This window comes from Thamnophis elegans, chromosome 13, assembly GCF_009769535.1.
Source record: "Thamnophis elegans isolate rThaEle1 chromosome 13, rThaEle1.pri, whole genome shotgun sequence".
Taxonomy (NCBI): domain Eukaryota; kingdom Metazoa; phylum Chordata; class Lepidosauria; order Squamata; family Colubridae; genus Thamnophis; species Thamnophis elegans.
This window is the reverse complement of record NC_045553.1, coordinates 13648-29178: the sequence shown is the minus strand read 5'-3', so window position 1 is coordinate 29178 and position 15531 is coordinate 13648. Positions and strand designations below refer to the sequence as shown.

General features: G+C 53.9%; 3 protein-coding genes across 4 annotated transcripts; 1 reads left to right on the top strand and 2 right to left on the bottom strand.

The window, feature by feature from the left end:
* Positions 1–185: 185 nt before the first annotated feature.
* Positions 186–8139, bottom strand: LOC116516497 (solute carrier family 2, facilitated glucose transporter member 11-like). The gene is made up of 12 exons (XM_032229015.1): positions 8055–8139; positions 6122–6220; positions 4953–5113; positions 4478–4602; positions 4167–4296; positions 3933–4081; positions 3375–3562; positions 2897–3007; positions 2689–2790; positions 2408–2480; positions 1687–1814; positions 186–589 (listed from the first exon to the last, which is right to left on the bottom strand). The coding sequence occupies exons 1-12, from the start codon at positions 8109–8111 to the stop codon at positions 389–391; spliced, it is 1524 nt and encodes a 507-aa protein (XP_032084906.1). The 5' UTR covers positions 8112–8139; the 3' UTR covers positions 186–388.
* A 16-nt stretch (positions 8140–8155) lies between these two features.
* Positions 8156–11452, top strand: CCDC117 (coiled-coil domain containing 117). 2 transcript variants are annotated; one of them, XM_032229016.1, is made up of 4 exons: positions 8156–8545; positions 8637–8804; positions 8888–9034; positions 9190–11452. In XM_032229016.1, exons 1-4 carry the CDS (start codon positions 8169–8171, stop codon positions 9443–9445), a joined length of 948 nt encoding a protein of 315 aa, XP_032084907.1. In that variant the 5' UTR covers positions 8156–8168; the 3' UTR covers positions 9446–11452. The 2 variants fall into 2 exon arrangements, with proteins under 2 accessions (XP_032084907.1, XP_032084908.1); XM_032229017.1 differs by having other exon boundaries at positions 8446–8804.
* A 1062-nt stretch (positions 11453–12514) lies between these two features.
* Positions 12515–14482, bottom strand: XBP1 (X-box binding protein 1). The gene is given in 6 exon segments (XM_032229832.1): positions 12515–13393; positions 13530–13643; positions 13646–13738; positions 13814–13918; positions 14008–14104; positions 14190–14482. Coding segments are annotated over 6 exon segments (1209 nt in total). The 5' UTR covers positions 14468–14482; the 3' UTR covers positions 12515–12871.
* Between the last annotated feature and the right edge of the window lie 1049 nt (positions 14483–15531).

Below are 15531 nucleotides of genomic sequence, written 5' to 3'. Positions count from 1 at the left end.
GGTGAGCCTCTCCCTCTTGATTTTCTCCCCGATGTTCCTACTGTGTGCAACAAACCTGATTGGTGAATGGTATTTTGGAGGCTAACTGCCATGTCGGCCCTGCCAACGTTACTCCCAGTGGCTCTTCCTGCATTCATCCCCTTGACCGGCACGGCTCAGCTATGCTCTCAATGTGAAGACAGGAGGCATATGAAAAGCAGCCCTTTATTGAGCAGGCCCTGCTCTCTAGAAGGCGCGGGGAGGGATATGCTCGATGCACAGACTCCCCTGCCTTCCGCCAGGGTCTGCCTGGGTAGCTGGTGGGCTCAGAGAGGTGCAACTCCTCTGGACCCAGCCGTCGGAGAGCCTCTTGGGGTGCCATCTTGATTGCCCAACTCTAAACCAGCTCCTAGACCTCTAGGCAAAACCGTTGTCTCTCATGCAATTCTTCATCCGGCTCTTTGACTCTCCTGAAGTTGAGCTTGTGAAATTCCCTCTTAATTTCTAGAAAGGTTTTGTTCTTTGTCTCGGGAATAACACAGAAAATGAAAGTGGCCACTGCGCTGCATTCTAGCAAAAACACAATGAAGCAGTAGTGCTTCAGGCCTTTCTGAAAAGAGCAAAAAAGCAAAATGTGAATGACCACAAAAAAACAGAATGACTCCATTTTACCCAACCCCCTCCGCAAGTTGGACTAGTGTTAACTATAACCTTTGGCTGCAGCCAGCCAGGCCTCCTGTCTTGGTCCAAGGCATCACCTCAAAATGTAGAGGCATCACATTTCTGCAGTAGTATTTCACAAATACGTTTTCATTGACCTGCTTGTCAAACTTTTATAGTGAATTTAAGAGCGGCTTCTAACAGCAGAAGGGAGAGGTGGCTTTCCCACAACCAAAACTTTTCTGGTCAAAGATGCCCACAGATGGCACCATTTCCACCAAAGCCTATTTTAGGCCTACTGTCACATGCCACCTTATTATGCTTCCTTGTGCTTCGCTGCTATGCAGTGACAGACTGCCATGAACTGTGGGGAGGGTGAATGCTTGGGGAAACCGCCTCAAGGTCACCAGCCGCTGGAAGGAGTGGTCCACCTACCAAACTATGCTTGGATTGTCCATTAAGAAAACATCTTGCCTGAACCAGATTGATTGCGCTGCGGTAAGCAACGAGAGACAGTTAAAGGAGAGAAAAATATAGATTTTGGTGTGAGATTTTAAGTTCTGGCTTTGCACTACTGCAATACACTTGATCTTTAATAACCTATATATACCTTTTGCAACAAATGGAGCCAGGGATCGTTTCTATTTAGAGGTTTAAGTTGTGGCAGGTCCAAAACTTCCCTTGAAAGAGATAAGGATCAAAGCAGATCCTTTTTCTCGGGTGTCAAGCTTCAATTCACTTTATGCCCAACTTTGCAAAGCGAATGATTGTAGGCTGACTATTATTTAAACTTGGACCTGATCAACTTCTTGATCAAAAATTTAAAATTATCTCCAGAAAGTATAGTGTCATAGAATCACAGAGCTGGAAGGAACCTTGGAGGTCTTTTAGTCCAGCCCCCTGTTCTGGTGTCCTTTCCTCTGAAGGAAAGTGCAGAGGAAGTGTTTTGATCTTGTCAACCCCTCACACTCCTAGGAAGCTTCAACCACAAGTGATAATCCAAAGGACAAGGCTGGAACCAGAGTCTCATGAAATGGACCAACCTACCACAATAAATGGGAAGAGCATGCCAACAGTGAAGAAGCTTAGCCAGCTCACTGATCCTGCAATGGTGTACGCGGCAGGGCGTGAGGACTGCATGAACAATTCGGTCGTCAAAATGGTTGTCACGCCACCTGAAGGAAGGAGCCCTTGTTAGACAGAGGAAGTGGTGAATTATGTAAGAGGCATGGTGCAGAGAACATAGGGCAGTTCAACCTCCTGGCAGGCATGGTGGAACATAAAACAGAAAGCTAACAGATTATGGGTTTGCCTGTTGGGGGAAGTTGATTTCAGGTCTATGCAGAAAGATGGATAAAGCTCATTTTTTATTCCAGAGCGGAGCAAAGAACTTCAATAGTTGCCATCTTGGGCTCCGTGTCAGAAAAAGTTTTGAATTGAGGTGTCTGAAGACACCTTGTGTAAATCCATCTGGCCAGCGAACACCTTGGAAGGTCCACCTCTTAACTCCTTAGGCAAGCATGCAAAAGTAAATATTTATTATAGTCAGACCAGCATAAATGGATGCATGCAGTACCTCCAGGTTGGGGATTCCAAGATGATACGTGTGTTATCCGGACTGAAAAAACAAGCAAGAGCTCCTGGTTTGGTTCCCCCCTCCCCAATCCCCTTGCAAACACGGCTTCCTTAAGGTAGGCCTCCTCAGCCTCAACTCTGCGGCCCTGCAGGCTCCCTAGTATGAATTTCACTGTAATCATAAAAGGGATACCTGGTCCCAGGCCAAAGCTCAAGATGAAGGCAAATATGCAAGCCATGCTCAGATATGGTGCCCATGCATACACCTGAGGAGAAAGCACAGGACAGGTCACCTATTTCCTAACTAGTGGAAAAAGTCTGTGAGCCAAGGGGTGGCGGCATTTCTAGTGCTATGCCAGTAGTAGGTGATGCTCAGCATTTACAGCCACTGCTGCAAAAACTCCTGCAGGTGGGTGCTGTGAGCAATGGACATGCTCACCCCCTTAGCTGGAAAAGGGGAGGTCCCCCAATTACCTGGAAGGTCAGGGAGATGGTCAGGATGATGCACCAAAGCATCATAAGGCAGTAGCCTCCCAGGATCAAAGCTCTTCTCCCCAAGGATTCAACTAGCAAGCCCTGCAGGAGGAGGAGGAGGAGGAGGGGGAGAGTAAAGCCACTTGCTCACTCAGTGAGAAAAGAGCCCCTTTGTGGCCACACAGAAAGCCTGAATTCTACTACTTACACAGGTGAGGGCAGTGAGGCATTCACACATCCCTGTACCTAAAGTTACATAGGGGATCTTCTCGGGGGAAATCCCTGTCTCTGCAAAGACGTAACTGGCATAAAAGTAAATCTGAAAGTACAAAAAAACTCCATGAGGAAGGGAAGACACTGCAAGAGGGTACCCGTTTCGCTTGCCAACAGGGCCACCAGCAGGGAACAGCTCTGTCCGAGTCCACAGAACCAGCTCTGCATTGCAGCGCACCAAAGACCTCAGCTCTGCCTTTGCACTTTGCTGCAATGGTCACAAAGAGATCCGACTCCCTCCAATTATCTCGGCCAGAGCTGCTTGGAGAGATGCCGTTGCATGGAAGAACTGGGCACCCAACTGGGACGTGGCCAATTCCCATCCTGCTGTTGGTTCCAAGCTGTCGGGGAATCTCCCTGCCTGTGGCAGGAGCTGGACGGAGGCTCCTGCCAAAGGGCGCCCCAGCACTCACTGCGTTGATCCCACTGAGCTGCTGGCCCATGGTCAGGCAGATGACTGCAATCAGCTGCCAGCGGATGCTGCGGTCGGCAAACAGCTCCCAGGGCTTCCTTGCCTTCTCCCCTCCGAGGGCAATGTTCTCTCTCTGGATGTCCTCCAGCTCCTTGTGGTAGCGCAGAGGGCCATGGAAACGCTTCAGTGCTGGGAGGAAAACAGGATTCAGCCTCTGGGGTGGGGGGGGGGAGAGGGGTTCAGGCCCACCTGAGGCCCCTCGGCACGTCCAGCAGGAGGCGAAGCATCTGCAACCTCTGACTTGAGTTCACCTTCCGCAGCTGCTACTCTCCTCCTTGGGTGTGACTCTACCGAGCTGGATGGGGATTGATTTGCCTAGAGCTCCCCCACCCCTAGTTTGTCCTGCAGACAAGGGCGAGATTTGGGAGCCTTTCTTTCCAGCTAAAACCCCAGTGGGCAGAAGGAGCGGCTGGCTTGGAGCTGCTCCCTGGCCTGAAAGAATGCGCCCAGTTCCCTCCTGGAGGTTTGGGAGGCTGCCGAAGGCGGGAATCCACTGTACCTTTCACGCCTTTGGCCTCGTCCCCCTGGTCTAGCAATGTGAAACGGGGACTCTCTGGAAACCAGGGAAGGCTCAGGAGTTGGATTATGGCAGGCAGGCCACAGCTTGAGAGCAGGAGGGGCCAGCGCTCCTCTCCCCCCAGCAGCTCCCTGTGGGAAGCAGCACAAAGGCAGCTTTCAGGCCCCCAGCTGCCCCCTACCCTGGGGCCCCAGTGACCCAGAATTCGACACTCACCTTAGACCCATCACTTGCCCTGTCAAAATACCTCCTGTCAGGAAGATGGAACTGCCCGTTGCCATGGCCCCTCGAAGGTGCCTAGGGGCAGCTTCACCTATATAGAGAGGCTGCACACACAGCCCAATGCCTGAAAACACAAGAGGGTTTCTCCCATGCGTTTCCGAAAGGACCTGTGGCGGAGAGGCTGCCGCTGATAGAAGTGCCGCCGTTCTCAATGAACTGCACACCTGGTGCAGCTCGGTCTCTCCCAGGAAGCCCCCCATTCATCAACCAGGGATGGATCCGGAGACCAAATCCAAATGCTTTACCTGTATTCATTCCGATCAGAAATCTCCCAACGATCAGCAATTCAAAGAGCCCCGTTGGGAAGCTGGCCCCCATCAGGGTGGCAGCAAAGAGGGCAAGGAGGTTGTTCATCAGCAGAGTTCCTTTCCTGCCGAAGGAGACGGGGGTCAGAAGAGCCACTGGAGAAGGGAGCAGGACTTGGCGGCTGCGAGAGGGTCAGCCAGCAGAAACAGCGGGTGGCGACTCAGGGTTTCCAAAGAAGAGATTTTCTCCCTGCAGGGGCCGGTGCATGGCTGCCATTTGCTCAGGCTCTCCTCCCTCCAGCCACAGCACGGAACTGATCCCTGCAATGTCTCTTCCCTCCCAGGACAGGGCGGTTCCCAGGGAAAGTCAAGCCGGGCCAGGCAAAGACCAGCCTGTCCACGTCCGTCCTTTGACTCTTTGGAGGAGAAGGGATTGCCCAAGAGGGAATGGAGCTCTAGGAATGACGACGCTCACCTGCCCAGCAAACCAGCCATGACGCCCCCAAGGTGAGCCCCAAAGAACCCGCCTAGGGAAAAAATGGAAGCAATGGTGGACCAGAGGAGAGTCAGCACGCTGGGACTCAGCTTGGTCTGGTAACGGCTCAGCCAGGTATCATTGAGGAACTTGTGGATGTGCTGAAAACCCAAAAGGACAATAATAATGTGGGGGACGGTAACGGTGGTGCTGCCTACTTCCCATCGGCAGTATGGGGCAAGCATTTCAGCCTCCCCAGTTAAGGGTTTTACACACAAACCCTCAATCAGAAGCAGGGCAGCACAACTCTTGTCAGAAAGAGGCCAAATAGTTGCTAGGAATCCGTCTCTTTGCTTCCTTCCCCATCTGCCCGAAATGATGCAGGCTCTCCTGCTTAAGCAGAGGGTTGGACTAGATGACTTCCAAGATCCCATCCAGTTGTATTATGATTGATCTCCTGAACTGCAACTCAGCCTGTCAGTCTCCATCTCAGTGTGAACTACGCATACCCATGTGTTTAGCATATGCTGCTGCCCCTCCACGGTTGCCTTTGTTTTTAATTGTCTTAGGAAGCATGAAACACTGCATTAAATCAATCTTGCACAGTTTAATTAGCAAGGGAATCAGCTGAGACTGGAAGAGTCAGCTGCCTTGGCACACCAGACCCATTTGGCTTTGTTGCTCTGGTCTTTACTCCAGGGAGGCTTGTCAAGTAGTAGTGCAGGGGCTGGGGAAGTAGGTGTTACTCCACGAAAGGATGGCATCCCACGGCTTGGCATTTCTCCCCCAAAATGGCCAGATGAACCAGAATGGGGGACCATAGCAGAAGCGGGTTCAGTTGCCCTGCTAGTGATGCCCACACAGTATTCCTCACAATGTGGGAGATATTTGCGCCCAAACCTTCTGGGATCCCATGTCTCTTGCATCCGAGCAGAGCTTCACTTATGTGGGTCCTGGCAGCCATTCCATACCTCCTGCCATTTCCTTCATCGTCAGGCAATGGACCGTGGGCATTTTCAGCCCAGCTGCACATGGAGCCGGACAATGAGAAGTCTGTGCTGGTTCATGCACCCTTCTACCTGGCTTCCTCTGAGCTGGGCAAGTGTGAAGAGAAGAATCTACAGCAGAGCAGCCACAAACAGCCCTTCAAGATGCTTTGGAGAGCTTACCTGAGTGGGGGCACTGATGAGAGAAACGTTGTATCCGTACTGAAATGTTCCTCCAATGCCAGCTGCACACACGGTACCAAGGAGGGTCCAGGTTGGGAGCTATAGAAAGAGGGAGTCCCCAATGACTTGGTCAAGGAGGCCTGGACTGCTGGCAACTGGCAGCGCCCATTCTGTCTCAAACAGAAGATGTTTGGGTTTGGCAGAGCGTAAGATTGCCAGACCCATTGTGAGCCGTGGGGGAGACGGGGCTTCGTTTTGTTTCTGAGCTGTTGTTTTCCCCAGCCAAGGAAGAAGCATGGGGAGAAGAAAGTCACAGCTTGGGGATGGACCATCAGTAACAGCGCCAGATCTGAACTACAAAGTTGAAAGCCAATTAAAAAAAAAACCTTTTTAAAAATACATTAAAGATAAAGGTTCCCCTGCATATGCATGCCAGTCGTTTCTGGCTCTAGGGGCGGTGCTCATCTCCGTTTTTAAGCCGAGGATCCAGCGCTGTCCGAAGATGTCTCCGTGGTCATGAGGCTGGCACGCCTAAATGGTGAAGGTGCACGGAGGGCTGTTACCTTCTCACCAAAGTGGTCCCTATTTTTCTACTTGCATTTTTTAACGTGCTTTCAAACTGCTAAGTTGGCAGAAGCTGGGACAAGTAACGGGAGCTCAGCTACTACTACTACTCAGCAGCAACCTTCACGCTCTATCCCATAGTAGCTTTCCTCCTGGATCAGTCTAGACTAAAAGTTGGACACCCAAATCTTTTGCCTTTTCAAACCTCTTTGGTTGCTGGGAGAGTTCTCGGATGGCAGGCAGAGCAGGAGGTTGGAGGCAACCTCCCTTTTACTGCCTGCTAGAATATTTTTCAAAAGATGAAAGGTGAGAAGGCGGACAGTTAGAGGTATTCCCCCTTAGAAAATCCCAAAGCTTCAGCTGTTCCCAAGAAACTCATTTTGATACCTTTTCCATCTGACTAATTCATGGAAAGTGATACAGAGGGAACCCCATGGAGAATTTGCAGAAGCCAAAACTGAAGGTGAGGCTTGCTTCATCATTGCCCTGATAAGCAGCAAGCCTTCTGTGTCCTGCCCACCAGCATTTCAAGCAACCATCTTCCCAAGACCAGACAACAATCCCATTACGCCTGCTTGTAATGATGCAGATGGATTGTCTAAAGTCACTCGATCTTTTTTCCAGGAATCCTTAATGCAGAGGCAATACAATAAGTACCACTATTCCTATCCACCTGGCAGGGGGCTGGCAAAAGCAACTGAAGAAATACACGATGGAGCTGAGAGAGAGAAAGAAAAGACACTGGCAAGAAACACCATCCAGGGCTGTAAATGGAGCAGGGGGCATTTCCCTTCTCATAAGGCAAATCAGAGATGTGTGTACCAGAGGGAGGGAGAAAGGAAGATGCCCAGGATGGGAAAAATGGCACACTTTCCCCCTCCCTCAGGCTGGAGAGCGCAGGGGGGTCACCCAGGAGAACAGCCAGGGATGAAGGTGCTGGAAACCGGGAGACCCATCTTATCAGCCATGAAAGGAGGCTGGGTGATGTTGGGAAAGTCCCCCTCTCTCTCTCTCTCTCTCTCAGCCCCAGCCCACCTCACGGGGTTGTTGTGGTGGGGAAAGGAGGAGCAAGGAGTATTAGGTATGTTCACTGCCTTGAGTTCCTTAGAAAGTCGTAAAGGTAAAGAATCAGACAAAGGGACAGAGCGGGCAGCTGTGACCGCCCCACCACCCTCCCAAAAGCCCCCAGCCTCGGTTAAGACTTGGCTGCAACGCTGGGGCCGCAGGACGGCTCCAATGCCGCCCGGACAACGGGGCTGCTGGAAGCTCCCGGCGACCCGCAGCCAAAGGAGACGGAGACTCTCCCAGCGGGGGAAACCCAATGAGCGCCGTCCCGCCGAGGAGTATCGGGAGTCTTTCCCGCCCTCACCTGGCGCCGGGGACTCCGGCGGGCTTCGGCCCCGCGGACCAGCGGCTGCCGCTCCATGCTCGCCCTCCGAGCCGCCCGGGCTACGCACAAGCAGCCGGGGGAGCAGCGCGCTTTATGCCGGGCCCGCCCCCATCCTCCCCCCAACCCCCCACGCCTCCGGCCCGCACAGCGCCTACGACTCCCGGCAAGCCTCGCGCGCGCCTCCGTCACCTGCCGGCGTCTGCGGCGCGCCTGGGTCACGTGCTCGAGGCCGCCCGGCGGCGGCCCCCTCCACACACCCCGAGCGGAGCGGCCGGCACCGCCATGGCCTCCGGGCCGCTGCCCAGCGCCTTCCCGCCGCCGCCGCCGCTGGCCCCGCGTCCCCGCGCCCGCCGCCTCGCCGCCCTAGGGCCGGCCAGACCTCTGCTTGGCGCGCGGGCCTCGTCGGCCAGCCCGGGCGGCGCCCCGCCTCGCCTATGGAGGAAGCACCGGATGGAGGAAGAGCCGGAGGGGTGAGCGGGGCCGGGCCCCAGGCAGGCAGGCAGGCAGGCGGGGCGTCCGTCGCGGCGCCGGGTGCCAGCCTCTTCGCTTTTTCCTCCCCAGGTGCCCCCCGGGCAAGAGGGCGGCGGCGGCGGCGGCGGCGGCGGCATGGCCGTGCTGCTCGGGGGCGACCCCCGGCCCGCCGGAAGCGCCCTGCGAGGAAATGGAGCAGGTCGGGGCGGAGCAGCAGTGCGAGGCTGCCCGTCGGAGGCTGCAGGAGATCGAGGACAGGTGAGCCGCTCGCCCGCCCTCCCGCCATAGAGGCCGCCTTCCACCCGCGCCCCTCTCACGGGGCTTCCTCCTTTCCCCGCCAGGATCACCGAAGAAGAGGAGGAGGAGGAGGAGGGACTTGCAGGCCGGCCCGAGGGCCACCTGCCCACCCTGGTCCTGTCCCACACACTGCAAACCGGACTGAAGCAAGACTACGAAGGAATCTTGACCAAGAAAATCATTGAGTCCATGTACGTCTAGCAGTGGCTCCAACAGGGAAGGGGGGGGGATGGAACCCCAGCCATCTTCCCAGCTGCCCTCTTGGGTAGAGTAGAGGCCAGGAGCAGCCTGGGCAAGGGCTGCTCCCCAGAGATTGATTTTGACCCTGGTGCTTTCTCTCTCTCAGGAGCCGTCCATCAATGGAGCTGGTGCTTTGGAAGCCTCTCCCTGAATTTCTCCCTGAAAAAGAACGTCCGGCTTGTATTAAGAGCTACAAGCCATCGGTCCCACAAAGACACCTTGGAAAGCTAGCAGCCTTGGAAGCTGCCTTTCCCTCACAGACAGACAAATTCCTGACACAGTCTCAGCAAGCAGAAATGCCCTTGGCCCACTTCGGGGCAGTTGGATCAAGTGGGCCTGCGGAAGAAGAGATGGAGCTGTAGAAGAAGGGAACAAAGCAAGTTGCTTTACCTTTACTTCCGGGACAAGCAGAGATGGAAAGGTGCCGTTCTATAGGAATCCACGGGCTTAATTGTAAATCTAAGGTGTGGGGAAGGCACTTGGGGCTCCTGAAATAAGGTGCCTGGTTCTTTGTGTGCAGCTTGTCATCTTTTTACACAGTGAGATGCCAAACTTTATGTCCCATCCTTTATGCCCATTAAGCCTGAAGCCGTGTTTCCAGTCTAGAGTTTGGGTCTTTTTGATTAAGAAATTTGATTGCCTGTGACAAATACAGAATTCTGCTACAGCCTTTCAAATTTGAGCTGAGTAGGCAAGCCTGAGGTTCCTTTGGTTTAGCTATTGGCAAGAAATGTCTGTTCAGGCACGGGGATGCAGATTTGTCTCCACCAACTCAAGATCAGTCGGTGTCATTGACTTGCAGACTGTTGTATGAACAGAAAATGTGAACCATTGAGTCAGGAGTGATTCACAAAAAGCCCTCTGTGCCCTGTGGTTCCTTTCTTGAGAATCTCAGTGGGCACTAGTAGCATTGAGGGTAATAGATCATGGTTGTGGCAACCTAGCTGAGCACAGCTATTGGTAATGTGCCAGTTAAACATCAGACTGCCTAAGCTGCCATATTATGCACTTTTTAGCTTCTTGTGTTCAAGGAGCCAATTGGCAGCGTAGTGCTCTGAAATTCTTGCAGCACCACTCTAAATGAAAATTATTGCAGGAATTTTTATCTATAGGAAATAGTTTTTCTAGGAAAAGCTCAAGCTTTACACACTGCCTACGAGAAAGCCAAGAAAGGCAACATCAAGTTTTCCCCCCTGTGAAGGACAATTGATAGTTTCTGCATTTTGAGTTCTATTTTCAATTTTCTGCAGATACTTTCTTGGTTCCAAACCGTATTAGCTTTCATAGCTAATAGTATTAGCTTTCATAGCTAATAATCTTGTTGAAACTTAACATTGTGCAGATCTCAACAAATCTGTTTACAACTCAATTCTTTATATTGCTACTTTGTGAAGTTGCCTCTGCTTTTAAGTAACCTTTTCATTTAGCAAGTGCCTCTCTTCTGTTTGAGTAGCAAGCTGGCGTCACTCTTAAAAGTTTGTAATCTTAAATTAGGGAAGGAGCCAGACAACCCTTATGTGTGCTGAGATCAGAAACCAGCTCTCCCAGGGAGAGCACAGCAAGTGCCAAGCAACCACAGGTGGGAATTGGCTTTGCTTACAATCTGCAAAACCGAAATCTGACTTTTATCACAGCTGTTTCAGGTTTATGTTGGTTAGATTTTGCTCTGGTATAAGAAAGGAAAAAAGGATGTCTGTTTCTTCAATTGTACATAAAGTAACCTCTCCAATTGTTGGATTGGCCTTTGAAATTACCCACCCTCCCTCACTCATGGAGGGATAAAAAAAATCTTTCGAGTGTATCCAAAAGTGTAACTTTGAGGGATGGATGGGCACCCATTGGTGGAAAAAGAATTGCTTAAGATAGTGCTGGAGAACCTTTCTGTCCTTGTGTGCCAAAATTGTGTGAAGAAAGCCTCCAGAACCTGGAGAGGGTGAAAAACGGAACTTCTACTGGAAGTTCGGAAATGGACTGTCTTCCCGGAGGCCCTCCACAGAAGCTGGAAACAGTCTGTTTCTGAACTTCCAGTAGGCCAGGAAATTCCATTTTTTGTCCTCCCCAGGCTCCGGAGGCTTTCCTGGAGTGGGGAGAGCCAAAACTGCCTCCCCCGGCTCTCCAGAGAGGTCAAAAATCAGCAGGCTGGCACGCATGCGTGCTGGAGCTGACATAGGGCAAAGGCTCACGTGCCACCTGTGGCATGTGTGCCATAGGTTCGCCATCACGGGCTTAAGAGATGGGAATTCTGGGAGTGTTTCTGTTGGATAGTTAATATAGAAACCAGCAACACTGCATTGTGGTCTGTCTGCCATTGGGCCAAATCACAATTTGTATGTCAATAAACATTTTTTTTAAAAGCATGTGTAAAATGATGCAGATTGCTAACAAGTACTAAAGATTTGTCAATACCTTTTACTTTGCTGTTTTAAGATTACTTTTGGGGCTACAAAATCCCTTTGATGTCTGCTGGGTCTGTTTTGACACACTGTGAGCTGCCAGTAACACAGAAAGTTCTGATGTAATCGAGCATTTTAGTCTATAGCCAAGGGTACAGAGACCCTCCAAGGAAATCCCTTTTCCACACCTATGCAGATAAAGGCCACACAACATGCAGGAATGACAACTTTGCACTGTAGTCTTCTGTTGCTCAGCTTGTGGAAGCTTTAGTTGTATGCTTCTTATGGTTCCCTGGTTCAAATGAGAACTTTCCTTCCTGCTTCTGTAATATTTGGCAGGTCTGTAACCAGCATTCCATCAGTGAAGAATGGAACTGCTTCCCACTTAAGGACAGTCAAGTATACAATTGGGCAGCAAGCATTCAGAGGCAACCACTACCTATCACTCAGGAGCTAGTAGCAGGAGGACAGGAAGAATAGAACTTCGTACTTTTGTGTGATGGCTAGCCAAGGTTTAACCTTCCCTAAATTTTGCACACACTGGGTTAGATAGCCATGTAAACTATTGCTTGAAATAGGGCAAAGAATGCATGTGTATTTACCTATGGCTAACTGAACTAGTTTGCCAAATTAATATGAATGGCAGAGTTTGTGCAGAACCTTAAATGGACCAATACATTTCTCCTTCTTTCTGAATGATCTTCCACTGTTACCTCCCTCCAGTGGTGGGTTCCGGATCCCGTTCCAACCAGTACGGCGGTGTCCACATGGACGTGCGCAGCATGAGCAAGCATCTTAGTGCCTCTGTGACACTCCAGCTTCTCTGCGGAGCGTCGCACAGGTGCTGTACGTGCCATGCACGTGCGCACCGAAGCCTTAAAAGACAGGTAAGGAGCTTGGGTGGGCAGGCCTCCGGAGCACCGTACCAGAACAGTATCCGATGCTCCAGGCAGGTTCCAGTACACCTGTACCAGGGCACCCCGCCTGCAACCCACCACTGCCTCCCTCGCACTTTAGAACAAAGGTAGGAAAAAGATATCACTTGCTCTGCATTTTAATTACAGCAAGTTTAAATAGGTTGCAGGAAAACAACTTTCAAAAAAAGCAGTGTGTATATTTACATAATATCTGACCACACCCCCACCGCCGCCTTTATTTACACATTGAAGAGAAGCTACTGAGAGGGATTAGCGATTTCTCCCTAAGCAGGAACCCTTCTTTCCAACCAAGCTGACTCGAATGGCGGTTTCGTTTCTTGGAAGGGCCACGGAACACCTTGATGAGGCAGGTGGGCAGGCAGAGGAGACATACAAAAAAAGCAATACTTGGGGATCTGATGCAACACTTTCGAGAGGAACGTCCTTCCAAAACGCCTGTCCATAAGCTAAGCAGGTGTCACACACTGATCAGCTGAGGAAACAGCTCCTTGGCGAAGGCCTCCTCCCAGCTGCAGTCTGCGTCCACAGGAGAGGACAGGTCACTGAACGGGGGGGAGGGTGAGCCTTCGTAGCCGGAGTCACTGGCGGCATCCAGCAGAGAGGGGGGCCTCTGGTCTGGAGAGAGCAGGTGGCAGAGGCCCAGGTCAGGCAAGAGGGTGTCTGCAGGCTCCTCCTTCACACGGATGGGGGCTGGCAGGGGAGCAGAAGCCACCACTTCCTCCTGGGTGGCCGACTCAGATACGATCTCCAGGAAGAATGGCTTGGTGTATTCGTGATCAAAGCGGATCAGTTCATTAATGGCGTCTTGCTTGGGTGGCCCCACGGAGGGGCTGGTGGAGGCAGGTAAGGGAACAGCTGCTTCTCCACACACTTCCTGCTGCAGCTTCTCCAGGAAGGCTGCCTGGGAGTTGCTGCTGCTGCTGCAGTGCAGGAACATGTCTGGGTCCAGACTGTCCAAAATGCCCAGGAGGAGATCAGACTGTAAGAGAACAGATACACCCCCCCCATTTTGCTGGTTAGAACAGGTGACTCAGAGGATCCCCCCCCCCCCCCCCCCACACACATTTGCTCCTAGCTGGACATTAACAGGAAGGGCAGCAACTACTTCCACGCACCTCAGCATCTGAAGAAGCCAGGCTGTCTGTGCCCAGGAGGAGGCCGCCTTCGTCCTCTTCCTCCTCCTCCTCTCCCCCACCGGGGAGGCAGAAGACTGCTGGGCCTGTCCCTTCTGCGGAGGAACACGTAGTCTAAGTGCTGCGGACTCAGAAGACCCGGTCTCTGCCCCCTCAGGGGCGATGCTTGCTGTCTCCTCCTGCGTTTCCACCTGCGGGGAAGGGTCCGTGGTGAGACTGGCGGAGGCAGGCGGCCCGGTGGGGCCCCTCGGCCTGCCGACCCTCACCTTCAGCGCCGGAAGCCCGAGACGGAGGCGCAGATCGTGATTCTCGCGCGCCAAGCTGTGGGCGCGCTCCCGCAGACGCCGGTTCTCCGCCAGCAGCCTCTGGTTCTGCGGGAGAGCGAGAGAGAGAGAGAGGCAGGCGGTGAGAGGGCGCCCGCCCGCCCGCCCTCCCCACCCGGCAGCCCTCCGCGCCCCACCTCGGTCTCCAGCTCGACGGCCTGCCGCTCCAGCTCGCCCATGCGCGCCTTCTTGCGGTCGCGAGCGCTCTGCGCCGCCACGCGGTTCTTCAGCTTCCTGGGGAGGAGACAGAGCGGCGGTTGAGAGGCGCCCGCGTGACACCGCGCAGGGCGCAGCGCCCAGCCCCCGGTCCCGGCCTCACCGGCGTAGGGCCTTCTCTTCCGGGCTGAGGTGCGCCAGCCGCTGCCGCTTACGGGGCGGCGGGGAAGGCGAGGGAGTCCCTGGAGCGGCCGCCGGAGCCGTCGATGCGGCCGGCAGCAGGAGGAGCCGCGGCGGTGCCGCAGGGCCCGGCAGAGGAGCCATCCCACCGGCGGTGGCGGCCTCGGCCTCCTCCTTCACCACCGACGAGCCCCGAAAGGAACCTGCTCCGACGGTGCGTCCGGGCGTCTGCGCTTGCGGTCCGCCGCGGCTTCCGCGCATATCTCACGTCGTGGCTCTCATTGATTGGGTGCCGCCAGGAGACACCCCCACGGGGACGCTTGCCGATTGGCCCCTGGCAGGGAGGGGCGGGGCGCGATTGCGTCAGGTGCGCCTGACGCAAGCCTCTGGCCTTCGCTGAGCGCCACGCTGGCCGCCCGCACCCGCGCAGCCGCAGAATGGCGCCGGCGAGGAAGCCGATTTGGGGGGGGGGGTGTTCCGTCGGTGAAAGCGAGCGTTTCCTCCCTGCGTCGAGCAGGGCTCGGCCGGAACTCGCGGAACAGGTTCCTTCGTGGAAGCGGCGGCCTCCGCACATCCTGGCTGGGCGGGGTGCCCTGTAGCCAGCGACGCGACGGGCTTAGTCCGGGGAATTCCAGCTCGTTACGCACCGGGGACTTTTCGCAGCTCCCGATGCGTAGCAAGGAGGAGAACCCCAAATTAAGCGCGTGAAGGAAAGCGCAGCGCAGTGAAGAGCGCAGCCGCTGAACTTCGGCGCGGCAAGTGCTGGCGCTTTCCTCTCCCCGAGCTCTGCCGGGCAGCATCCCGCCGCCGCCAGGGAGTGCTTTGGACGGTGGCCGTCATCGCGGGAGGTCTGTGACTCGGGCTGAACCCGCGGAAGCGCAACAGGCACGAGTCGTAGGCGCTTGATCCAGATTGCTGCGGTGGGCGGGCGCCGGGATCCTTCCGCCCTCCGACCAGCAGTAGGTTCCGACGGGCGAGCGACAGAGCAGCGAAAAGGGCCTTAGCCTTGGCGGTCGCCAGTTTCTGGTCCTGAACCGCCGCTCCTGGGATTTGTCTGAAATTGGCGGCGGATCCCGCTTCAAAAGCATATTGAATTCTAAGCCAGCTGTTTCAGATTCTATTTTACTGAAACTCCCCCCGTATTCCTCTGAGCTCTGGTTTGCTGCATTTGACCCGCCATTTATGGTGTTTCAAAGGAGGTTTAAAAATTTGCAAAATCTAAAAGGACCGGGGAAATCTGCCTAGCGATCTTGCAGCCCCACAGCAGAAGCCACTGTACAGCCAACGCTGGTTGCTTGAAGCAGTTGAACACGGCTAATGACGCT

Bases quoted from the DNA above. Each gene is read 5' to 3' on its own strand.
- LOC116516497 (XM_032229015.1), bottom strand. From the start codon at position 8,111: ATGGAGCGGCAGCCGCTGGTCCGCGGGGCCGAAGCCCGCCGGAGTCCC. The intron at 5,114-6,121 runs GTAAGCTCTCCA...TTGGGTTTTCAG, and splicing joins TCATCAGTGCCCCCACTCAG to CACATCCACAAGTTCCTCAA. The intron at 2,791-2,896 runs GTAAGTAGTAGA...CTCCTCCTGCAG, and splicing joins GCCTCACTGCCCTCACCTGT to GGCTTGCTAGTTGAATCCTT.
- CCDC117 (XM_032229016.1), top strand. From the start codon at position 8,169: ATGCCGGGCCCGCCCCCATCCTCCCCCCAACCCCCCACGCCTCCGGCC. The intron at 8,805-8,887 runs GTGAGCCGCTCG...TTTCCCCGCCAG, and splicing joins CTGCAGGAGATCGAGGACAG to GATCACCGAAGAAGAGGAGG. The intron at 9,035-9,189 runs GTACGTCTAGCA...TCTCTCTCTCAG, and splicing joins AAGAAAATCATTGAGTCCAT to GAGCCGTCCATCAATGGAGC.